The 25066-nt window shown below is 49.9% G+C and overlaps 2 protein-coding genes across 2 annotated transcripts; both read left to right on the top strand.

The window, feature by feature from the left end:
- Window positions 1–10686: 10686 nt before the first annotated feature.
- Window positions 10687–13922, top strand: LOC119350996 (E3 ubiquitin-protein ligase MARCHF6-like). The gene is made up of 6 exons (XM_037618571.1): window positions 10687–10875; window positions 11185–11568; window positions 12551–13066; window positions 13162–13343; window positions 13433–13666; window positions 13913–13922. Exons 1-6 carry the CDS (start codon window positions 10687–10689, stop codon window positions 13920–13922), a joined length of 1515 nt encoding a protein of 504 aa, XP_037474468.1.
- A 131-nt stretch (window positions 13923–14053) lies between these two features.
- Window positions 14054–15591, top strand: LOC119350995 (probable E3 ubiquitin ligase SUD1). Its single transcript, XM_037618569.1, has 5 exons — window positions 14054–14240; window positions 14337–14470; window positions 14561–14707; window positions 15139–15463; window positions 15584–15591. The coding sequence occupies exons 1-5, from the start codon at window positions 14054–14056 to the stop codon at window positions 15589–15591; spliced, it is 801 nt and encodes a 266-aa protein (XP_037474466.1).
- The last annotated feature ends 9475 nt before the right edge of the window (window positions 15592–25066 follow it).

Here is a 25066-nt window from a genome sequence, read left to right as displayed (position 1 = left end):
TCCTTCTTCCGCGATGCTGCTGCATGCCAGGATTCGCAGTGGCACCGCCGCAGCCAGCGAGGACACAAGCTCACGAGGATTGTTGCCGCTTCGGAGGACATGGGAGCTGCCATAGCCAGCGAGTACGTGAGCGCATGTAGGCACCATCGCTTTCGAGGATGCGAGAGCCATCTCAGCTTGAGAGAATGCGCATACCATCTCCAAGTATATAGCAGTAACATCTCTCCCTAACTCCACTCCGATATGTAACATTTATTTCTCTCCTATTGTGAGATTGCAGTGTGTGCAACAAGTGTTCCTCTAAACGTCTGAGCGTAAAGACTACTCATGGGTGATGCTTCTGTGACCAGACCTCTATGTATGTCCTTTGCGGCCTTTCCTATAAATAAATTGTAAGTATATGTCATTGCCATATTAATTGTGTACTTCTCTATTAGAAAATCACAAGATAGTTTCAGTGTTGTTGTTCTCAATCATGTTACCCTTAAGTGCAAGACATCAATTTGCTCTTAAGTAAAAGGGAAATTTGAGCAGGAAAGGTAAGCAATTCGAAGGAAGCTCCCGAGATAAATTTTCTTTTGGTTTAGCTAACGAATGCCTTGGTATAGGTCTAATCTCTCCTTCCTAGAGATGGTTCTTTCTTATTTCTTTTACGGGGACTTACTTTTGTTTCTTTAATTAGGATACCTTCACCTGGTATTTTTTGTTTTAATTAATGAATATAGATCAGTTGCATTGTTTTGTCTCAACCAAGCTAGCCGTATAGTAGAAATGCAGCATGCACACAAGGTGATCTGGTTGAGTTTTACTAGGTAACCGTACCATTGTTGTCTGCATGCTGAAAAGCTTATGGGTATGTACTGAAACTAAATTATACTCCCTCCGTCCGGAAATACTTGTCATTGAAATAGATGTATCTAGATGTATTTTAGTTCTAGATACATCTATTTTCATCCATTCTGATGACAAGTATTTCCGGACGGAGGGAGTAGTTGTTAAGGATTATTTGCAGACAGGTCAAGACCGGAAGATGTCATCATTCTCCCTAAACTGAGATGTCTTCAGGATTGGAAATGTCACGAAGGCCCCCGTACAATTATAGGTACCAACATATAAAAATCCAAGAATTTCCCGCTAAGAGACACTCGACATGCAAACTTAAATCATGCTAGAATTCGTCAAATACCATGTTTAACCTGAATTAGTTACTTGACATGTGCCTATCTTCTTCTTTTTCGAAATTATGTGTTCAATTGTTCATCATATTATTGATGGAATTAATTTTGCATCGATTGTTTGCACCACTTGATAATTACAACGAAAGTTATGGATGTCCAATCTGGCTGGTTGTTTGTCTACTACTAAAGCTTGTACATATTTGCTTAAATTTGAATACATGTCAAAAAAAATCTCCCATTGCCACACACACATCCGTGGCAATTGTTGAAAGCTCTGAATGCTTCACTCTTTGTTCTGATGCTTAGGGATATTGGGTAGAATCCAGTGTCACTCATGATCCTGGTTTAATAGAGGAACTGAATTGATCATGATTTTGAATGTCAAATGTCACACAGGGAAGGGCCTGAACATGAACTTACTTGGTAATGCCCATTTGTGTAGATCGGTAGCCTGTGGCATCTATTTTGTCCAATCGTCCGCCACGAACAAATTTTCTTTGTTGGGTGCTGGTGGTTCTACTTCCAATGTTTTTGTAGGACATTGCTCGGTTAGTAATGACTTTGAATGTAAAGCGTGCTATGAAGTACATGATGCGCTGTGTAGTTCCCTCAATTACATGAAGAAGAAGAATGGCAGCAAAGACTTATGGTATGATACCTTAATATATTTGATTGTCTTGATACCGTGTTTCCTTTCTTTTTCATATAGGAATTACACTAGGTTATTTTTACTATGAAACACGAATTCCACTGTTATCAGGGGGTTTGAAACCTAAGGCAGAGTCACTGTTTTCTCTCTCCAGGGTCAATTTTGTTTTTCTCGCTTTAGAATATTTTCTAACCATGTATCTAAAACTTGCAATATGCTACTTACTAACTATGGCCTTGCATAGGATGGAAGATACACTCATCGTCACACATATGTTTTCACTCATCGTCAAGCATTGCACTCCCAATGTCCATATATTGTTCAATTACCACTGATGTCGACCTAGGTTATAAACCAAAATAAGACAATCCTTAGCATGGTTTTCCAAGCTATGTCGCTCTTTGAGACATGCTTGATAATTACAAAAACATTGGAAGTTGAAAAATATTTATCCTTAAAGACTTTATTTTATAAGTTTATTTGTCACAATCAAATATATGCCTCTATATTTGTTCAGATTCCTGCAATATGCTATATTGAAAATTGATTTGTTAAATTTGCATGGCCAGATGGTCATATGGATAGAAGTATTAGCATAAAAAAACCCAAATATTCCACAAATGAAGGGCCTTCTTTAACTGAATTGAGTGTACACAATGCAAAGCCTTCGCCCAAGAGTATGACAATGATGCTGAACAAGCCCTCAAACCTATGGCATTTAAATAAACTGATCGTGAACTGAAGCTATGTGAACGATGGGATATTTTTGTTCGTAGTAATAAAAATATTATTGCAGTAATTTACATTGAGGTTACATACACAGGGATAGAGAGAGAGAGGACATGACGAACGTTAAGCGGTTTGTAGTTGGGGGAGGGGCGGATTTGGAGCCATGCTTAAGGCGTGTGCTATTTGTTTTTCCGTTGCAACGCACGGGCAATTTTCCTAGTAAGGCTAATGATTCCTATGAGCCAACCGAAAAAAAATCCGGCCAAAGCCCTCGCTCGCGAGACGCACATGCTGGTGGAACCAGCCACCGCGTCTTTCCTTCCTTCCTTTATCTTTTCACTTTTCGCTTTCTTTGTATGTTGCCATATATGCATGCCCTTGCCGAAAAAGGGTTTCCCCCGCTTTATATACAAAGCAACCAACCGAACCATACAGAGATAGGTGTTGGGGCATAAGCAGCACAGTCACGCCCAAAAGAAACAACAGAGAAAAAGCAAAAGAAACAAATGCCGACAACGGCGGATCAACAAAAACGAAGAAGCCTCGCGATCGCTGCGCCCACCGGGCTCATCCACTAGGCTCCAAGACTCCGAAGCGCCGGCACCAATCAACACCTCCAAGTAGAATCGCGACGATGACGACGCTGCTGCCAAGGGTTTCCCCCGGTACATGACGAGGCGAGAGGAAGGGTATCCCCGACGCCCTCCTGGAAGGTCAGGTGGCACCCACAGGCGCCACCGTGCCGGAGTCGTCCACGCCGACAGGGGTTTCCCCCGATCCCAACCCGCACCTCGGGCGCTCCGGATTTCGCCACCAAACCAACCACCACCCTGCGCCAACGCGGTCATGAGGCCTCCACGCCGTCTCACCACGGCACCGCGAAGTGAGGACAGCACGGCGAAGAATCAGAGGCGGGACTAGCGCATCAGCACCATCGGCACGCGGGAGGGCCCCACCTCCACCGTCAGCGACGGTAGCATTACGGACGCAATAGCAGGAGCACACCAGGCCCGTAGGCCCACAGGCCTGGCCGAGCCCTCGTGGGCCCGTAAAGCTCCCACCTTCGCGCTGCTGCTGGCACGCCGTCGGTGCCGACGCCCCATGTCCGAGCCGCTCCTCATCCTCACCGCGCCGCAGACAACGAGACCACGCCGGGGGGTCGGCCCGCTAGGGCCCAGATAGGGCCCGTCGGGCCCAGATCTGGGCCGGGGGCGCGTCGACGTCCACCCAGCACCGCCACGCCGTCCCGCCGCGAAGGAGCGGCGCCGTCACCATGCCTGCCGCCGGCCGCCGCCGGACAGCAGCCAAGCCGGGCTGCACCGCGGCCGCCTCCCTGCCCCAGGAAGGGAGCACGCGCGCGGGGGTACTGGAGGGCCCGCCGCCGCCGGCACCACCCGGGCCAGCGCCGGGGGCGCCCGCCGACGGCGGCGGGGGGAGACGGGGGAGGAGGGGACCTGCGGGCGAGGGGAGCGAGCTCCGCCCCGGCCACCTCCCGGGGAGGCGGCGCGAGGTGGCCTAGACGGAGGAAGGGTAGGGCGGAAGGGTGCGGAGGCCGGGGGCGAGGCCGACGGCCGGCGGCGGCGGGAGGGGAGAGGGGGAAACCCTAGCTCCCACCTAGTCGCGGGAGCTCCTCTGTTCTTCCATGGTATCATATGCATGCCCTTGAACTCACCCGCCATCCTGTCTCCCACACCTCGCTGCCTTGCGCATGCTTCTTGATCCCACGATTTGTGCCACCGTACGTCCGCCGCGCCGCAGCGTGACCGGGAGCCGGCATGATCGGAGCATCCTTCTTCCTCCTACTCTTAGGCAACCCTCACCTCTGGGGCACACACGAACTGCATTGGCACCGGGGGCTATGCTACAACGGCCACAAACGGGTGCCGTGACCAACAGCGAGCAGTTGCGCGTGTCTGGCGGAGGCAATGGTGGAACAGCCACGTCTGTGTGCTGCAACCATTGACAAAAGGCTTTAAATCTATATGGAAAAATATTCAACTGGCTATAGAGAAATCGTCAATCGGCCACAACCCATTTGGCAAAAGCTACAACCGTTAATGTCAGAAGCAACTGCATGGTCAACCCACGTAGCTCTCCCCGGACGTGCTCTAGCGCACGATCCCTCCTCCGGCGCACGATCGCCTTGTACAAACTGCGCTCTCACATGCGCCTGTAACCTATATATACGAGTCCAATACAGCAGCAGGACCGTAAGGTGCCTCGCTCATTCCTCCCTCTGTCGCTCACATGGTATCAGACGCGGGTTCCAGCCCCTATCTGTAACCTCAAGCTTCCGCTGCCCTGACTCCGAGCCGGCACCCATGGCGGCTCCTTCTCCGCCGCCACCACCTCCCCCACCTCCTCCCCGTCCCACCTTCCCTGGCCATGGCTCCTCTCCGATGACACCCGCGCGCCCGCAGCAGCCTCTGCTCACGCCGTCAGCGCTCGCTCGTGGTGCCCCCCTCCTCCTGGCTGATCCCGCCGCCTCCTCCTCGACGGCATCGCCCTTTTCCCACCTCGCCGGCATCTACATCAACCAGCATGTGCCCATCACGCTCACCCTCAACCCCCCCAACTTCTCCCAGTGGTGCACTCTGTTCGAGGTCATGTTCCAGAAGTACGCGATCACCGACCACATCACCGGCGCGGCTCGACCCGGCGACGCCGCCTGGGTACAGGACGACGCCCACATCCTCTCCTGGGCGTACACGCGTGTGAGCCCGGAGATCTTCCGCCTCGTTCATCAGCGTGGCGCCACGGCCGCGGAGATATGGGGCGCGGTGCTCTTGCTGTTCATGGAGAACGCCGAGCACCAGGTCGTCCTTCTTGCCACGGAGTTTCGCCGCATCGAGCAGGGCGGCGCCTCCGTCATCGACTACTTCGGGCGCCTCAAGGAGTGCGCCGACCGGCTCGCTGACCTCGGCGAAATCGTGCAGGACCGCGACCAAGTGCTCAACATGTTCCGCGGCCTCCACCCTCGTCTCCGGTACGCCATCCCCATCCTCACGATGCAGACGCCATTCCCTACCTTCCTCCGCTGCCGCGCCTTTCTGCTCCTTGAAGAGAGCCGCCTGACCCCCGACTTCACCCATGAGACGGCGCTCCACGCCGCTCGCGCTCCTCCTCCACCGAGCCCCACCAGCGGCAACAACACCCGCCGCAACGGCTCCGGCGGGGGTGGCGGCCGCAACCGCGGGAAAGGCAAGGCGGTGGACAACTCCGGTGGCTCGCAACACGGCGGGGCGTCCTCCATCCGTGACCCCGCGCCGCCTGCACCGGCCAGCACCACGCCCTGGACCGGCATGGTGCACGCCCGGCCGATGCCATGGCGCCCTCATGCACCGGGCGCTGGTGTCCTTGGGCCGCGGCCAGGTGCGCCCGCGCCGTTCGCCGGTGCTGCTACGCACTACAGCGCGCCCTACCCCGGCGCTGCTGGCGCTCCTCCGCTCCAGTGGCCACCTGGCGCCGTCCCCGTCCACACGCCGTACTGCGCTCCGCTCGGGCCCGGCGCGGCCACGCCCAGCCCGGCGTGGGATCAGTCCGCCCTGGTGCATGCCCTCAACAACCTGCACATCCAGCAGCAGCAGCAGCCCGCGCCACCCGCTGAATGGTACCTGGATTCGGGCACGTCCACGCACATGGCCTCCTCCTCTGGTATGCTCTCCTCCTCTCGCCCTTACACCTCCTCTGACATTTTAGTTGGTGATGGAACATCGCTTGCAGTCACGCACACCGGCCAAGCCACACTTCCCACCACCACAGCTCCCCTAGCTCTCAATGACATTCTTGTTTCCCCTTACCTAATCAAAAACCTAATCTCTGTCAAGAAACTTGCCCGTGAAAACCCTGTTAACGTCGAGTTTGACGATTTTGGTTGTTCTGTCAAGGATCGAAGGACGAGGCAGGTGATCCTCCGATGTAACGACTCCGGCGACGAGCTCTACCCCGTGTCCCAGCCCACCCAACCCCAGGCGCTCACCGCAGTCACCACTGACGTCTGGCACCAGCGGCTTGGTCATCCGGGGCACGACTCCCTCGCACATCTGCTTCGCTCCTCGGCCATCACAGCTCATGGCGCTCCGTCGTCTTCCTGTAAAGCTTGTCAATTAGGAAAACACGTTCGTTTCCCGTTTAGCAGCTCCGATCATGTGTCGTACTTTCCTTTTCAGCTAGTGCATTGCGATGTATGAACTTCTCCTGTAATCAGTATGTCAGGCTACCAGTATTATCTTGTGCTTCTCGATGATTACAGCCACTTCGCCTGGACCTTCCCCTACAACACAAATCTGACGTTCTGCTCACCATCAAACGCTTTCATACATTTGTGCGCTGTCATTTCCATCTTAACATCCTAACCATGCAAACAGACAATGGGCGTGAGTTCGACAACAACGCCTCTCGCGCCTTCTTCTCCTCCGAAGGCATTCAGCTCTGCATGTCTTGCCCATACACCTCACCACAGAACGGACGAGCGGAACGTATCCTACGCACACTCAACGACATCACACGCTCCCTCCTCGTCCATGCGTCTATGCCATACACCTTCTGGGTCGAGGCTCTCAACACAGCAACCTTTCTCCTCAACCGACGCCCCTGCCGTGCACACCATAATCACACGCCCTTCTACCTGCTCTATGGCGTGCTTCCCGCGTACTCTGCCGTTTGGGTGTTCGGTTGTCTCTGCTACCCAAACCTTACCGCCACCAGCGCTCACAAACTCGCGCCACGCTCTCATCCCTGCGTGTTCCTCGGTTACTCTCCGGAACACAAAGGCTACCGCTGCCTCAACCGCAGCACCGGCCGTGTCATCGTCTTCCGGCACGTGGTGTTCGACGAAACCCACTTTCCCTTCTCTGACGACGGTGTGCAGTACACGCCCCCATCCTCTGCCATCGACGACGACCATCCGTTACCGCACCCATTCCCTGCCTACATCCCGCGCCAGCCCCGTTCCACACGGCCGCATCCCCACGATGCCGCGTCCACCCTCGACGCCGCACGCCCTGCCATCGCTCCTACAGATGCCCCGCAAAACCCTAGCCCATCTACCCCTACACCTCCGCCACCCACGCCCTCACCCTCACCCCACATCCCCACAACCTCACCCTCCCCCCCGAGCCAACCACCCACTGCTCCACCTGTAGCTCCGGCCAGTCGCTCCACCCGCAGCCTCGTCCCCACGCATCCCATGGTTACTCGTGGCAAACTCGGCAAATTCCACCCTAACCCTAAATATGCCGATGCAAACCTAGCTACCACCACCACCAACACAGACATCTCACCACTACCTAAGAGTGTGCATGCTGTGATGCGGAATCCACACTGGCTTAATGCTATGCAGGAGGAGTACAGGGCGTTGATGGCGAACCAGACATGGTCTCTTGTGCCCCGGCCGCCAGGCACCAACATTGTCTCCGGCAAATGGCTCTTCCGCCACAAGTTCAAGGCCGACGGATCATTGGAAAGGTACAAAGCACGCTGGGTGGTGCGCGGCTTCTCGCAGCGCCCCGGCGTCGACTTTGATGAGACCTTCTCGCCGGTGGTCAAGTCCGCAACCATCCGCGTCTTGCTCGCTCTCGCTGCTGCCGGGGACTGGCCCGTACATCAAATGGACGTGAACAACGCATTCCTTCAGGGCTACCTCACCGAACGTGTCTACTGCCAGCAACCTGCTGGCTTCGTCGACGCTAGCCGGCCCGATCATGTCTGCTTGCTCGACCGGTCGCTCTACGGACTGCGGCAGGCGCCCCGCGCTTGGTTCGACCGATTCGCCGCGTTCCTCCGGACGATCGGGTTCGTGGCAGCACGGGCGGATCCCTCACTGTTCGTGCTACATCACGGTGATCAGGTGGCGTACCTGCTTCTGTACGTGGACGACATCGTCCTCACGGCCTCGACATCCACACTCCTGCAACATCTACAGCGCCAGCTCTTCGCCGAGTTCTCCATGAAAGATCTCGGCCCTCTCAAGTTCTTCCTCGGCATCCAGGTCACCCGCGACCACACGGGCTTCTTCCTCTCCCAGAGCAAGTATGCCGCCGAGCTGCTCGACCGCGCCAACATGACGGCATGCAAGCCCGTGAGCACGCCCGTGGACACGCCCAACAAGCTCTCTGGCGATGCCGGACCGCCGGTGGACGACCCCTCCGACTACCGCAGCATCGTGGGGGCGCTGCAGTACCTGACCATGACCAGGCCCGACCTGGCGTACGCGGTGCAACAGGCGTGCCTCTCCATGCACGACCCACGCGCCCAGCACCTGGCATTGGTCAAGCGCATCCTGCGCTATGTCCGCGGCTCCTCCACGCATGGGTTGCGCATCAGCCGCACGTCCGCCCTCGACCTGGTCGCCTACTCCGACGCCGACTGGGCTGGGTGCCCGGACACGCGGCGCTCGACGTCGGGCTACGCCATCTTCCTCGGCGACTCCCTCGTCTCTTGGTCGTCGAAACGCCAGCCCACTGTCTCCCGGTCCAGCGCGGAGGCAGAGTACCGTGCTGTCGCTAATGCCGTCGCCGAATGCTGCTGGCTTCGCCAACTTCTCGGTGAACTCCACGCCCCGCTACACAAAGCAACCGTGGTCTACCGCGACAACATCTCCTCGGTCTACATGGCGGCTAACCCGGTTCATCACCGCCGCACAAAACACATAGAGCACGACATACATTTTGTGCGCGAAAAGGTTGCTCTCGGCGAGCTGCGTGTCCTTCATGTCCCCATGACACAGCAGTTTGCGGACGTCATGACGAAGGGGCTGCCAACACCGGCGTTCCAGGAGTTTCGTTCCAGCTTGTGCATCCACCCTCCGGACGCTTCAGCTGCGGCGGGGTGTCAGAAGCAACTGCATGGTCAACCCACGTAGCTCTCCCCGGACGTGCTCTAGCGCACGATCCCTCCTCCGGCGCACGATCGCCTTGTACAAACTGCGCTCTCCCATGCGCCTGTAACCTATATATACGAGTCCAATACAGCAGCAGGACCGTAAGGTGCCTCGCTCATTCCTCCCTCTCTCGCTCACAGTTAACACAAAACGCTTCAACCTGAGATGAAGAAAGCTTCAACTAGACGATAGGGAAAACTTTTAACCTGATGCTGCTAAAAAATGGAAAATCTACAACCGTTGACAGAAAAGCTTCGACTTTAGATGGGAGAAGGTTCAACCACTAGAGAGAAATCTCCAACCAGATACTGCACAACCATAAAAGATGCGGCCGTTGATAAAGAAATCGTCAATCGTATATGGGAAAAGCTTGAACCGACGATAGAGAAAAGCTGCTACTGGTGATTGGGAGGTGGGTGAGACGAAGATGCTACATGTGTTTTTTGCTGGAATAGGCGAGATGAAAAGCTAGCTACAACCAGAGAGTTGATTTGCTGGGGCTGGCACCAAGTGATGGTGGTGAGCTTCGACGGTGGAGAGCTTCACCAACGGCGGTGGCGGAGCTACGACGGTCACCGTGGCGAGTTTTGCGATGATCTTGCTGCAACCGTGGTCTCGGGGGTTGCCGGGGACCGAGGTCGCGGGTGTGGCTGCAGCCGTGCCCCTCGTTTTTTGCTGGAAAGCACGGCTGACCCGCGAGCGAGGACGCGGTTCTACAAGGGCAGCTAGCCGGCGAGCGACAGCGTACGAGCTTCGAGACCGGCTGTATAGTTGGTCCATGGCGGGATCAGCGGCGCCCTTTCGTCACGCTCTCGTCCGTGCGTCATAATGTGATTGGGGGCAAAGCAAAAACGGGTGCGTGAGGACGAAGCGCGGTCTGATCTCACAAATTTGAGGCTACTTTTGGACTCACGTGGAGAAAAAGACTATCTTTAAAACCAATGAAACAAGGTCAAACCACATACGGAGTATTTGGTTTAAGCATATGATAGTATACTACTGTATGAGTAATTAACCAACTAATGATTGACCCCGCAAAAAAAAAAATAATGATTGGTCTTTCCCCACAAAGAACTAGTAACTGGAACCTCTTTGGTGGGCCATTGGATCTCCATCCAAAGGCTCGTGTGTTCACTTCCCCCGCACAAAACTAACGCAGCCCGATCGAAGCGACATACAGATTTGCACGGAGCGCTTGTCTCGGTCACTGACAGTAAACAGACGGAGATAAAGCTTCGAGAAGGAAGGTCATGGCCGCTTCCTCCTCGGCCGCCGCTCCGCCGGAGACGTCGCCCACAGCGCCGCGCGGCCGCGGAAACGACGGCGTGGGTGTGAAGGTGGAGGAGCTGTGCTGCATCTGCCACCTCCCCGCCGATCCGGACCGCCAGCTGGCCCCCCTGAGCGACGGCAATTTCGTCCACTACGACTGCCGCTGCGAGGTATCTCCATCCTTTCCCCCTCCCTCGCCTCCTCCACTAGCTAGGGTTTCCAGCAGCGGCCGTGCAGCGTCCCATGGATCCTCCTCCGCCCAGATCCATCTCGTTCACTACCGATTTCAGTCGGATCTAGATTCCAGGTGATGTTGCTGCCATGGATCTCGCTAGAAATTTCCCCTCCCGCGAAGCAACCATTTCATGCCATCTTGTTGCTGCAGTGGTTGCGCTTCGTTGCTGCAGTCAGCGTGACTATTCCTTTTCCAGCCGATGTGATTGCGATGCTGACGAGTTCATCCCTTTCGAAAATTTCAGGTGTGCGAGCGCAAAGCCCAATGGCTGACCGTCTGGGAGTTCATGGGGGGCTTGCCAGGCAAGCTCACGAGCCTGCTGCTCCCCCTCTTCCTCGCCGTCTGTGTCCTCGGTGAAACAGTCATGCACCTCATCACCTTACAAACTTGGCGCCTCGTTTTCGCCAGAACCTTTGCTGAAGTGTACCATCTGGTCTCCCTCCGCCTCTCTGCCACCTCCATCATCGCTTCGGTATCGTTCTTTGCTGCATTTGCGAATAGGTTTGCGCCGTTTGCAGTGGCTCCATTTGCGCGCTGGGTTAAACGCCTAGAAACCCGGTGTCGGGGATGGTGGGGCATCGATGGCTGGCAAGTCCTCCAGCTATTTTCTGTTGAAGCCTGCTTGGTGGTATGCTTGTTTCTTCTCAACCAATGTTCTCTGTCAGCCACTTTGTTTATTTTTTAATTTATATTCTATGGTGGGTGATAGACCATATGTATTTGATGCAATGCTAGGTTTTCATATTGTATTAAAGTGCTAAGTAGTGCAGTTTGTGTTCTGCAATTGGAAAGATTATCACATCTTGGCATGGTTCTCCTGATTGTTTTATAGTTGGTGATAGATCAACATGCCTCCACTTCAAAGTGTATCATCCACTTTTAGTGCTTTAGTTGTTCTAGTATTTTCTGTTATCTTCTTAGGCTAGTCACTATAATTCATGAATGTACAGATGAAAACACAAAAGTTACATGTGTTGGTATGTGTTAGATAGTATGTAATATAATAAATGTGAACCACCAAATTGAAACAAAAGTATTTGCTTATTTGGTACAGACTTGTTCAAGGAAGTAAGCCTTCGTGAGTTTGATATCTCTTTCACTTGGATTGTATCTTCGGGCACTAGTTTCTCTTTTATCTCCAAATATTCCTCAAACTTGAGATCCTTTGACATTGTTAAATGCACACAAGCGCAAGTTGACTTAACTAAGAAACAAAGCGGCATTCATAAAATTTGAAAAAAAAATCGGTATGAAATTCACATCTTCATGGCTAAATGTTTTTAGGGTGACAAATCACAAATATGCACATTATTTTTCGAAATTTGCAGAAGTAGTTGGTAGTTATTTTTTTCTTTTGGTGTGGTATTCATTGTGGTGCCAAACCCACTCTTACTAGATTTTTACTATTTTAAACAATATATTTTCCTTATGTTTTTTAATACCCAATCATACATATCTTGGGACTGCCGCTAACGCTAGTTCTACCCTGGGTGTATCTATTGGGTTATGGCTTAGTTGCATCCTTTTGGGCAGGGAGTACCTCACATTTCTGGCGCTTATCATTTTGTACTTAGTTCCAGAAAATTCTGACAATATGCTTCTCTAATCAGGTGTTAATAGCTGATATGGCTGTTGCTTGTATTTTTGGTTTACTCCCATTCTCACTTGGAAGGATAATTTTGTGGTGCATGCCGTCTTTCAATTTTAACAGTGTGGATGAAGTCGACTCCTATACTTCAACTTCAACAACTATTCTGGTTGGATATGGATTTATCTTTTCCGTGGGAGTATTTTTTGTTGGGCTGAATACTTTTCGTGAATACTTGACCGGGGAGCGCCTTACAATTGCAATTCTCTTAAGAAAGCTTTCTGGTATATTCTTCAGAGGGATCTTGCGTTCAATCATTGGTGCCAATATTGGTGTTAATCTTTTATACATATATATACTACACCCATTGTTCATTGGTTGGTTGCTTGATATGTGCACTTCAAAATTGTTTGGTGCAACAATATCTCAGAGGTTCAAATTTCTGATTGCGCCGTCGTTTTCTTCTATAACTCTTCATTGGTTTACTGGACGCAACATTTTGAGTCTGCGCAACAGAGTCTTCGTATTTCTCCGCAAGGTATTTATTATATTATATTATATTTGTATCATGTCCATGATGTATGCAGTTTACAGTTCAGGGGTACAATGAGTGTTGTACTTTTTTGTGAGTAGGTATTGAAGCCAGGAATTACGATTCGCTTTGTCCGACATAATATTTCTGAACCATTCTATATATTCTATTTCAAGAGGCTTCCTGGCCTTTTTGACGACATTACATTTATTGCTCTAGTAATCCTTGTTCCTACTAAAATGGCTGTCGAGTTGGAACCTGAGGAGTTCCCACTAGACATCACGTAAGTATATAATGTTTGTTCTCCATCTGATGATGTATCTTCCAGTCTTTTGAGAGTTAACCCATCTAATTTATATTTGTGGATCGTAGCTACTTTGATCGTCCTGCTAAGGGCACATCATTCTGGCAAGGGCCACTGTACTACGCACAGGCACTTTCTGCTATTCTTTATCTCAGGTTTCTCACTGACAATACAGTTTTATACCTCGAGTGGTTAGTCTGGAGGGTAAGATGCTATTGGCTCTTCACTGCTGGAGATGCCCTGTGGAACATTGTCTCACCGAGGGAACATTATGATATAAGCGATGAAGTTAACAATAGAAGGTAAGCACCAAGTGCATAGTTTTGTTCATTCACTGAAAACAGCAGAATCTGCACTTGAGTTTTGCACCCAGAAAAAGTTTACACGAATCTCAAAGTTACTTAAAAAGAGTATTCTCGTACATTCACGACCAATTATTTCTAATCCCTATTCTCCCAATGGATCAAACAAGAGATCGTAACAGTCTAATCTTTTGATTCAAGGTGTAACTTCTAATCTCCACCTTTAATCTGCATTAAAATCTGTAGACTTTTCTAGAGGGGTGTACTGAAGCAAAACTCTCTGCACTTATTTTGGCTTGACTACATATATGCTAGTTTTGTAATGGAATCTATCTTCGACCATTCAATGAACTAAAGCCTTTTGCTTGGCCACACAATTTTCGGTAGATGCTTACCGTTGTTGTACATTGTACCAGGAAATTTGTTGCTGTTCAAACAATGCCACAGGTGGTGCTATCATGGTTGGCAGTTGTGATATTTAATTCTGCTATGCTTTTATCTTCAATATCTATTGGCCGTACATTGGTATTTGCCATCCCTGAGCTGCTAGTACGAGCTCAAATGAAGTCCAATGGTAATTATTGTTCATTGATGATTAGTGGGCTCCTTTGTAAAGAAAAAATATTTTATTTTATCTGAGCTTACTTGTGTGTGCAACCTTTTCTGTTAGATCTGTTTGCTATTGCCACTGGATATGGCGTAGTATCAATTGTTATTGCCATCTCTAGAGATGCATTTGTTCGTGTGGCTTATGGGGGTACACACCTTGTAGCTTTGGAGATGCATCTGATTTTCTTCATATGGGTGAGTAGTTTAGTCGTCGCAACTTCATTTGTATTCATCTTTTTAAGTATTTTATGCTACATCTCAGGAACTTCAACTGTCTGTTGCCAGATTTTGTTCATTCCTCTTTGGATCGGTTTTCTGGTTGATTTAACACTGCTTTCACCCTTCATCGGGCCTGGTAATGGTGTTCCAGTTCTAGACTTTTTCTGCACTTGGGCCCTGGGGCGGACAACACAGATTTATGGGATAAGATTGGTGAGTTACAACTACCATTGTTGCTTTGCAGACCTTGAAACTTAAATTATTACCGTATATGCGTATCTAGGCATAATTAATTGTGTTGGGTATAATTTCTCACCATTTACTAGTTGCAAAAAATAAAAATAAAACCTCCTGAACTCAACTACCAAAGTAGATGCATTCATGTTTTCCTTTTATTCAATCTAATTTCGAACATATCATTCTAACCTTGGGATCTTTTGTATCTAGCTAGTTCCCTTCCCCATTGTTGACTAATATTTTTTTTCCTCGCCCTTGCAACTGCCACACTTTTATGGCAGAATGCAGATAATTCACGAATCACTCTACTTAGGTTATATATATATATATATATATATATATATATATATATAGTCGGATAAAAGTAGCAAATATTCTAACACACACATTTTTTTTTATTGTTGAAGGCTCGTCGGTACAAAGTCAAAGGCGGGCTCCTTTCCCTGGCCGATTCAATTGAGCACTATTGGACCAGAGACAAGCTGGAATCTCTTTTGAAGATGGGACCTTTTGCAACGAAGCTAGTCGCTGCTCTGGGTGTTCCTTATGTGCTCGCCAAGGGTGTCTTCCCAAGACTAGGCTACCCAGCTGCCGTAAACTCCATGGTCTACCATTTCGCGTGGTTGGGCTGCATCGCCTTCTATGCACTCTGCTATCTCGCGAAAGTAGCCTTCACGATGCTCCATGATTCTATTAGGGGATCGTTATTGGCCGAGCAGATATACCGAGAGCGTATGTATCCATGCAGCTGTTAAATTCCTTGATCTGGTTTACCTAGATAAATTCCCATTCTAATTAGACAGATGTCAGCCAGCCAGATTAACTTCTGGCCCAAACTTGTTGTGGATGCAGCTCTCTAAGCCATTGTTGAACTGATGTTTGTAACTTTCTGTTCATTTTACAAGCGAGATGCACTGTTCGTTGGTTGCCTTGAACATGGTTGGCTTTATTTTTTTGCGGTTCTGTGTTGTCTTAATTTTTTTGCAATGTTTTCATTGCCAGTTGTGCTTTGTCACACTGTCATAAGGTATGTATACCGATGCTTTTTTATTTTGGCAGAGTAATCTAATGTTGAAGACAATCAACATGGAATTCCATTGAGTTTGGGGTAATTCATTTTGTATATGCATCAACTTTCCAGGGCAAACTTGTGTGCCAAGATGTCATAAATGCAACACGTGCATCTATGTTATCTTTGCAGTTCTATTTTCACTCTGCAAATAAAGTTTATGATTCCATACTTTCCCTAATCTATAAATAGGCAGAATTTCTTTAAAAATATGTATAATGAATAGGTAGACGGTTCCCTCATGGTGATTAAAATAATATATCTTTTGTGGTGGATGGTGACGGCGTAGCAGGCGGTGGCCATTGGCCGCAGCATGGTCAGCAAAGTGCGCTAGTGCCACGACTGGTGAGTGCGACATCGAAGTGGGAGATAGCAAGTTTGGCGCCTTGTGGTGGTTCTTGGAGGCGGCGATGGAGTGGAAAGGGAGGAAGGGCATGGTACTTGTGCACGAGGAACAAGAAAACCATTCCACATGTGTAAAGGCATTCGGTCAGGTGGGAATGTAAAAAAATCTGGTACGACCGGGTCGCACGAGGCCAAACGGGAGACCACCTCGCGCGCATGACATCTGGCGTACGAATCTCAACGCAGCGTTCGCCTGGCTTCCAGCCCAGCCCACCCCACTTCCGTTTCCCACCCACGCCCCACGCCCCGTCCTTTCAGCTTCTAATCTGTTTCATCTTCCAAAACGAAAAAACCCATCTCCGTCTCTTCCATCTCGCCGGCGACGGCGTGCCAAGATGGCGCAGCCCGATGAGGGCAACGAGGCACTGGATCGGGAGACCACCTCTCTGCCCACGCCTACTTCAATCAGGGTAAGTTCAATAATCAGTACACATGCCACACCAAGCACAATCCTCTCTTCCTGAAGCCTCTTTTGATTGATTCAATTACCTTGCAGCAATGTCCGACGACTGAGACTAATGGCCAGCCCTCGATGAGAAGCACACCGGCGGCCTCTGCTCCAGAATCCTCTCTGCCCACAGCTACTCCAACCATGATAAGTTCAGTAACCAGTACGCATGCAACAGCTAGCACGATCCTCTCTTCCTGAAGCATCTCTTGATTGATTCAATTACCTTGCAGCAATTGCCAAGAACTGAGACTGATGGCCAGCCGAGAATGAGCAACACACCAGTGAATAATCAAGACATACAAGATGCAGATAATGTTCCAAGAGTTGGGAAGTGCTTTCAGTCTGAAGAAGAGGCGTATCAATTTTACATTTCTTATGCTCAAACCAAGGGATTTAGCATTAGGAAGTGCCACTTGAAGTTTAGAGCAGATGGGACTTTAAGTTCCAGATATTTTGTTTGTAGCAAGGCAGGTGTGAAAAATGCTAATCCAACACATGCAGCCAAGAAAGAACAAGCTATTTCTAGGACTAATTGTATGGCTCGAGTTCAATTCAGCATCAATCAAGAGGGAATTTGGACTACTCAGAAAGTTACGCTCGACCATAATCACCAGCTTGTAAGTCCAGATAAGAGGCACATGCTTAGATCGCAGCGTCAACTCTTAGATGCCGATCGCCACATGATTAAGCAAATGAGGCAACTACGTGTGTATTTCACCTGGCAAATGGTGCTATTTACTTGCTGCAATATAAAACTGAAGCACACCGGCGGGTGCATATACTTGGTGCCTTACCAGATATTGGAAGGAAACAAGTGATCAGTATGTTCAACAGCACAAATACACTGAAAATGTCACAACACATTATACGAAGAGTGGACAAGAATTTGCAACTATACATTGCAAATTCCACAAGCTTTCATTCACACAGAAATTCGTTTACAACATAGGCCAGTCTTGTAAGAGAATAAAATTCAGAAAGGAAAATACAGAATAGTTGCCTTTGTTCAGGCTTTTACAGCTCAAAATCACACACAAAAATCTACAGGAACTTGTTAGTTGATGTTGTTTGCCGAGAAGCGACCAGGGTGACACAGCAGCGTCGAAACGGTTGGCCGGAGCCAAGGGGCGTATGAAGCCTGTACAATAAGCCGGCAGCGCCGCGAATGTGGCCGAGGAGCATTGCCATGGGCAGCGGCATGACAAGGGTAGATGGCGTGGCGTCGCGAGCTTGGCCGCCGGAAAACATGGTGGGTGCCGGCGGGGATGGAGAGCCACGAGCAGGCCGGCGTCGAGGAGCATGCCGACAAGCATGCAGCTACGAGCCTACGACGGTGCCGCGACCTGGGCCACCAACGAACGCGGCCGTGCCCGCGGGAATGGAGGACGTTGAGCAGGGGAGTTGGGTCCAGCGTCGAGGAGCACACCGGTGGCGATGTGGCGAGCAGCCGGAGCGGATCATGCCGGAATTGGGGGCGTTGGAGGAGTTGGGCTAGGGATTTGATGCACGCTCGACCTGGTCTTCGGTTCGGGATAAGGTGACTCTGCGCTGAGATTCGTGCTGCCAGATGTCATGCGCGCGAGGTGGTCTCCCGTTTGGCCTCGTGCGACCCGGTCGTACCAGATTTTTGGGAATGACATTTTAACCTGATTACACATCTTACCCTCTCTTTTTTTGCGTGAAGCATTTAATCCATTCTTCAAAGTAATTTGGGTCATTTCAATAATCGCATGATATAGATGGATTCCATTCTGCATTCTGATTTTTTCCTCCCTAGCTTTAGGGAGCAAACGCCATGGAGCTATCTGATCGAGGTGATCCCCGCGGGAAGAGGAACCGAGAGAAAATAAGAAGGCGGAGGGAAAGAAGGAAGAAAGAGAAATGAAAGGACATCTTAGCTGTGAAAGTGACAAGTGATTATCGGATTAATTGGGTCGTAAATTAGATTTATATGATCGGGTATTCGACGCATGCATATGAAATAAAGGTGGTTTGGAACCCCAAGCAAAACTGAGAAAATAAGATGACATATTTGAATTTCTATGATGTTTCTTATGCTTGAACCATAGGAAAGTCATACTACCAAGAGAGGTTTTGAAGGACGAAGAGTGTGAATCAAAGACCTAAGATCCTAGATACACACAAATTCTCAAAGAAGCCCAAGAGAGAACCCAATGAGCATATTGGTTGCTTCCGTTCTGACCAGTGAGTCTTAGGCTCTAGGTGAGTCCAAGAGATAATTGCCTAGAGCTCAGCTTGAAACTCTTGGCATATGGAATTGTGAGTGTATCACAACTTGATCCAGGCATATTCAAGTGGGCCACTATATAAGGCGCCCTCTTCTTCCCCAAAGGGGTGTGGCTTCGAACACAGTCTCTCCTCCATTTTTTAACTCCAAAAGCTTGCTAGTTTCTCCCCTTGTGCCCTAAATTCTTCATCCATTGAAGCGAAAAGAAAGACGAGCCTGGAGTTCTTTGTGAGACTCATTTGTCTTGGGATTCTGGGGATCCTAAGATGACTGGGCTTGCCAAAAAGCATCAAAGATTGTGGGTTTGCTCTGAGCATATATTGTTTATGGTAATCCCAAGTCTGAAGGATGGCTTTGAATCATTCTCATGTATCTATCATAACATACACAATGGAATAGTTGCGATCAAAACAATTTAAAACATATGTTAGTTTACATAGCCTGCCTTTGGAACCAATAAAAACGAAGATCAAACAATGTCCTTGTCGCTTGTATTCTATAACTCAAATCAAACTCGACAGCAAACATAGACCACTCACCGTTCAAGTTCACATTTGCTCAGATCCAACTGAGTGAAAACACACCAACTTCTTTGGAAACATATGAAAACGAAATTCAACAAACCAAGAACCATGAGCAACATTAATGCACACCTCACCTCATTGGTCCAACCCAAGCCAAAGGCATATCTATTCTATCGAAATCATAGTTTGCCTCCAAGCTTCGCCAGCAAGCCCGTGGATCCACCTGCTCACTGCCTGCTACTCGGGTGGTTGATTGTGGTGAAGGGATCTCGGTGCCTTGGCTCCTGCTAGTAGGTAAAGTTAGTTTCTCTTTCTTGGAGGGACAATGTTCTGCAGATGGCGGTGCTTCAACTTTGAGCTGGTCTTCCAGGATCTGGTCCTTCTCGAATCCGTCCATTTGGATAGAGTCGACGGAGCTCTGACTTAGATTTTTGTCATCTCCTTGAGTCGACGAGATTTGGTGTCAGGCGCATTAGACCGATTTAAGGGTTCAATGGAAATGATTGCAGCTCTACGACACTGTTCCTAAGAGGCGCGTTCCTGAAGAAATCTCGTTGTCATCGACGAGGTCAATCAACGACTCGTTTTGGCAATGGTAGTGGTCGTTCGGCGGTGTAGGGTACTTGATGTAATTTGTATTATGATTGGGGTGCTATATACTTCTTATAACCCTTTTTAATATATCCGGGTCCTTTTGAAAAAAAACATAGTTCATGTGAGAAAGCTACATCCCGGTTCAATTAATAATCCCTTCCATTTACAACTCAATTAGAAATCAGCGGCAACCCTAGCCAACCAAGCTGGCAATGGTTAACTGTTACCCATGTCCCCATGGGTAATTACTCTATCAGGGGTCTGGGATGTACCATCTTTAATGCCCACGAGAAAGATGATGGGTCAAATACCTTAGACAACGCGCAAGATGGGGATGGGGATGGGATACCATTACCTGTGCATGTTACCTACCTTACCCGTGAAGACCTCACATGTGGACTCTAAAATTAGTAGACCCCAGGTAATTCATGCACTTACCCACACAAATTTCCACCCATCCCACCACTTTGGCCAAGAAGCCCTAAGAAATCTCTAACCTAGTTACATCATATTGTTTATTGTGCCAAAATGCTATTTTTTTCTACTGAAATGCTATCGAAGGTTGTCGTCGATTGCGTGTATGGGTTTCTCCATGGGGATAAAAACCCGACAGAGACGGGGATGGGAATCTTTTTATCCCCGCAGACTGGTATGGAGATGGGGACGGACATGGGAAGGCTGTCACGGGGGCGGGGATGGGAGTGCAATACCCTCTCGAGTAATCCCCATTGCCAGCCTGACTAGCCGCTGCCACTGCTTCCCTACACGTCGTTGCCTTGGTCCCTGAGGGAGTCCTGGACTAGGGGGTGTCCGGATAGCCGAACTATCATCACGGCCGGACTCCAAGGCTATGAAGATACAAGATTGAAGACTTCGTCCCGTGTCCGGATGGGACTTTCCTTGGCGTGGAAGGCAAGCTTGGCGATACGGATATGCAGATCTCCTACCATTGTAACCGACTCTGTGTAACCCTAACCTATCCGGTGTCTATATAAACCGGAAGGTTTTAGTCCGTAGGACGAACAACAATCATACCATAGGCTAGCTTCTAGGGTTTAGCCTCCTTGATCTCGTGGTAGATCTACTCTTGTACTACCCATATCATCAATATTAATCAAGCAGGAGTAGGGTATTACCTCCATCGAGAGGGACCGAACCTGGGTAAAAACATCGTGTCCCTTGTCTCCTGTTACCATCGGCCTAGACGCACAGTTCGGGACCCCCTAACCGAGATCCGCCGGTTTTGACACCGACACAGGTGCTTTCATTGAGAGCTCCTCTGTGTCGTCACCGATAGGCCCGATGGCTCCTTCGATCATCAACAACGACGCGGTCCAAGGTGAGACTTTTCTCCCCGAACAGATCTTCGTATTCGGCGGCTTTGCACTGCGGGCCAATTCGCTTGGCCATCTGGAGCAGATCGAAAGCTACGCCCCTGGCCATCAGGTCAGATTTGGAAGTCTGAACTATACGGCCGATGTCCGCGGAGACTTGATCTTCGAAGGATTCGAGCCACAGCCAAGCGAGCCGCGCTGTCTCGATGGGCATGATCTAGCTCTGCAGCCAAACAGTGCCCTGGAGGCCGCACCAGCATCCGCTCCGACCCTTAATCCGGAGCCGGATTCCCCAATCGAGGACGAGTGGTTGGACACCGCCTCGGGGGCTACGATCTCTACGGCGATTGAGCCGAACTCCATCCCTGTCCTTTGCGAAGACCTCGACCCCAGGGTGCCGGACTCCTTTCCGGACTCCAAACCCTCCGCGCCCCTGCCAATCGGATCCGATTGGGCGCCGGTCATGGAGTTCACTACCGCGGACATCTTTCAGCACTCGCCCTTTGGCGACATCCTGAATTCACTAAAGTCTCTCTCTTTATTTGGAGAGCCCTGGCCGGACTATGGACAGGAAGGTTGGGATGCGGACGACGAAGAAATTCAACGCCCACCCACCACCCACTTCGTAGCCACTGTCGAAAGCTTACACGACGTGCTCGATTTCGACTCCGAAGACATCGACGGTATGGACGACGATGTAGGAGACAACCATGAACCAGCGCCTATAGGATGCTGGACAACCACCTCATCCCACGATGTATACATGGTGGATGCACCTAAAGGAAATGAAGACGAGGAACAACGGGACGCTACGAAGGATAAATCCCTCGAAAAGCAGTCCAAACGGCAACGTAAACGCCCAACCAAGTCCCACCTCAACAGAGACCCAGCCATAGAGCAGGGCGAACCGGTGGACGACGAACATGCTATCGAGTAATCGTCCGAACAAGACAACTTGGATAAACAACCCGTCCCCGGTGAAGACAACAGTCTGGACGATCTCACACCGGACAAATTGTTGGAACAAAATAACCTCCAGAAAAGGCTCGTCGCCACTGCACGTAGCCTGAAAAAGCAGAAGCGGAAGCTCAAAACAGCGGAAGATGCACTCAGAATCAGATGGAGCAGAGTATTCAACACCACAGACAAATACGGCGACAGTCGCCGAACAAAGAGCTACCCAAAGAGAAAGCTACTGCCCGAATTTGATGAGGAGGCCACAGAGCCCCCACAATCAAAAATTAAGAAGGCCACCCGGTCGGATGGACGACCCCATGGCAAAAAGAGGGCAGCAACTGGCGCCGCACACAAGCCGATGCGCGATCCGCATAAGGATTCACATCAAAAGGATGGCCCAGTTAGGTCCATCTACAGGCCAAGAAAGCAAGCTCTTCAAAGCAATGCAACATGCCAAATATCCGAACATCATGGCACACCCAAATACAGGGGCGCCGCACACCCCCTATGTTTCACCGATGAGGTGCTGGATCATGAATTTGCAGCGGGATTCAAACCCGTAAACATAGAGGCATACGACGGAACAACAGACCCTGGAGTCTGGATTGAGGATTACATTCTCCACATACACATGGCTAGAGGAGACGATCTCCACGCCATAAAATACTTACCCCTTAAACTCAAAGGGCCAGCTCGGCATTGGCTTAAAAGCCTCCCCGAAAATACCATTGGAAGCTGGGAAGAGCTCGAGGATGCGTTCCGGGCAAATTTTCAGGGGACCTATGTCCGCCCTCCGGATGCAGACGATCTAAGTCACATAACTTAACAGCCCGGAGAGTCAGCCCGGAAATTCTGGAACAGGTTCCTTACTAAAAAGAACCAAATAGTCGACTGTCCGGACACCGAAGCCTTAGCAGCCTTCAAACACAACGTCCGAGACGAATGGCTCGCCAGACACCTCGGCCAAGAAAAGCCAAGAACAATGGCCGCATTAACAAGCCTCATGACCCGCTTTTGCGGCGGAGAGGATAGCTGGCTAGCAAGATGCAGCACCAGCGACCCAAGTACATCCGAAATCAGGGATGGAAATGGGAAACCACGGTGCAACAAGGACCAACGCCGGATTAAAAGGAACGGTCCAAAGAGCGCGGCAGTCAATGCCGGATTTAGAAGCTCACGGCAAAACAATAAAAAACTGCCCCTCAAGGACAATAGCGATGAGCTATCCAACTTAAACAAAATCTTGGACAAGATATGTCAAATCCACAATACTCCCGGGAGGCCCGCAAACCATACCCACAGAGATTGTTGGGTTTTCAAACAGTCCGGCAAACTCAACGCCGAACACAAGGGGCTCGACACACCAAGTGAAGATGATGACGAGCACCACAAGCAGAGCCCCGGAAAACAAAAGAATTTCCCACAAGAGGTTAAAACAGTAAACTCACTTCACGTGATCAAAGGGAAAAACAGAGCGGCGCCCATTAGAATGCGCGCCGCACAAACTACCCTACCAGAGTACCAACACTGGTTGTCAAAACCAATCACCTTCGACCATCAGGACTATTCCGAAAGTATCCAGAACGCAGGATGGACTGCCTTGATATTGGATCCTATAATCGACGGATTCCAATTTACACACGTCCTCATGGATGGTGGCAGTGACATAAACCTGATATATCAGGACACAATCCGCAGGATGGGGATAGACCCAACCAAAATTCGCCGTAGCAACACCTCCTTTAAATGAGTAATGCCAGGCACATATGCCCATTGTACGGGCTCCATACTGCTAGAAGTTGTGTTCGGTTCATCCGACAACTTCCGTCGCGAAAAGTTGATCTTCCATGTCGCCCCGTTTAAAAGTAGCCATCAAGCACTAATAGGGCGCGAAGCTTTCGCCCACTTTAACGCAATACCATATTATGCATCTCTAACACTTAAAATGCCCGGTCCACGTGGCGTCATCTCATTGAAAGGGAGTATTAAGTGTTACTTGAGCATGGAAGAATGTGGGACTGCCTTGACAGCCCCACACCTATCTGGCTCCGCTAGTCAAAGAACCTGAATAGGTCATTCAAACCCCGGACACGGCTAGACGAGTCCGGCGCCTACTAGCGGCATACCCCATACAAGGGGGTGCATGCATGTATAACAAGAGACAATAAAGCTCAATTTTATTCACTTCTTCGAATCGTACTTTGTTTATTTAATATAAAGTACATCTTTTGCACGATCCTTTTCCTTTTAAACTAAGTTCCTCTCCTTTACAGATGAACAACGTGCTACACCCGTCCAGGATACGGCACAACGGAGACACAGGCGCAGACGTGCAGTAGGGACCCGGTGCAAGGATTCTTTTCAGATTAAGACCCAGCATAAACCTTTTTTACTGTCTCTTGTTGATATACATCCCCCGGTTTCTCACTATAACCGAGGAGGAGGCTGGCGTTTTGGCATTGGCCGCACCAGAATTTTTGCGCGTACCTGAACACCAGGGGCTTAGGGCATTATTCTGCCCGTTTTTATAAAGACCGAATACCGGCGTCTCGAGTTAGGCCTTATATGCATTAGCTCCGAATCATGTCTTTGGTCAAATGTTGGGTTTGCCCGGCTCCTGTATTTTGCTGCCTTACGTTCCGTTTTATCGGCTAACGCGGCACCAGGAGAACTACTGCGATTGTGCCCCGGTTCGGCCGGGCGAGCACCTCAGTAGAGAAAGCCGAAAATTGACTGTCATGATATAGCGAGAG

The sequence above is a fragment of the Triticum dicoccoides genome, chromosome 1B, assembly GCF_002162155.2.
Source record: "Triticum dicoccoides isolate Atlit2015 ecotype Zavitan chromosome 1B, WEW_v2.0, whole genome shotgun sequence".
In the NCBI taxonomy this organism is placed as follows: domain Eukaryota; kingdom Viridiplantae; phylum Streptophyta; class Magnoliopsida; order Poales; family Poaceae; genus Triticum; species Triticum dicoccoides.
Note: the sequence above shows the minus strand (reverse complement) of the source record. Positions and strands in the feature narration are given on the sequence as shown.

Excerpts from the sequence above, each read along its gene's own strand:
- LOC119350995 (XM_037618569.1), top strand. The coding sequence starts at position 14,054 with ATGCTTACCGTTGTTGTACATTGTACCAGGAAATTTGTTGCTGTTCAA. Across the intron at positions 14,241-14,336 it reads AGCTCAAATGAAGTCCAATG|ATCTGTTTGCTATTGCCACT; the intron begins GTAATTATTGTT and ends CTTTTCTGTTAG. Across the intron at positions 14,471-14,560 it reads ATCTGATTTTCTTCATATGG|ATTTTGTTCATTCCTCTTTG; the intron begins GTGAGTAGTTTA and ends GTCTGTTGCCAG.
- LOC119350996 (XM_037618571.1), top strand. The coding sequence starts at position 10,687 with ATGGCCGCTTCCTCCTCGGCCGCCGCTCCGCCGGAGACGTCGCCCACA. Across the intron at positions 10,876-11,184 it reads ACTACGACTGCCGCTGCGAG|GTGTGCGAGCGCAAAGCCCA; the intron begins GTATCTCCATCC and ends CGAAAATTTCAG. Across the intron at positions 11,569-12,550 it reads CTGTTGAAGCCTGCTTGGTG|GTGTTAATAGCTGATATGGC; the intron begins GTATGCTTGTTT and ends TTCTCTAATCAG.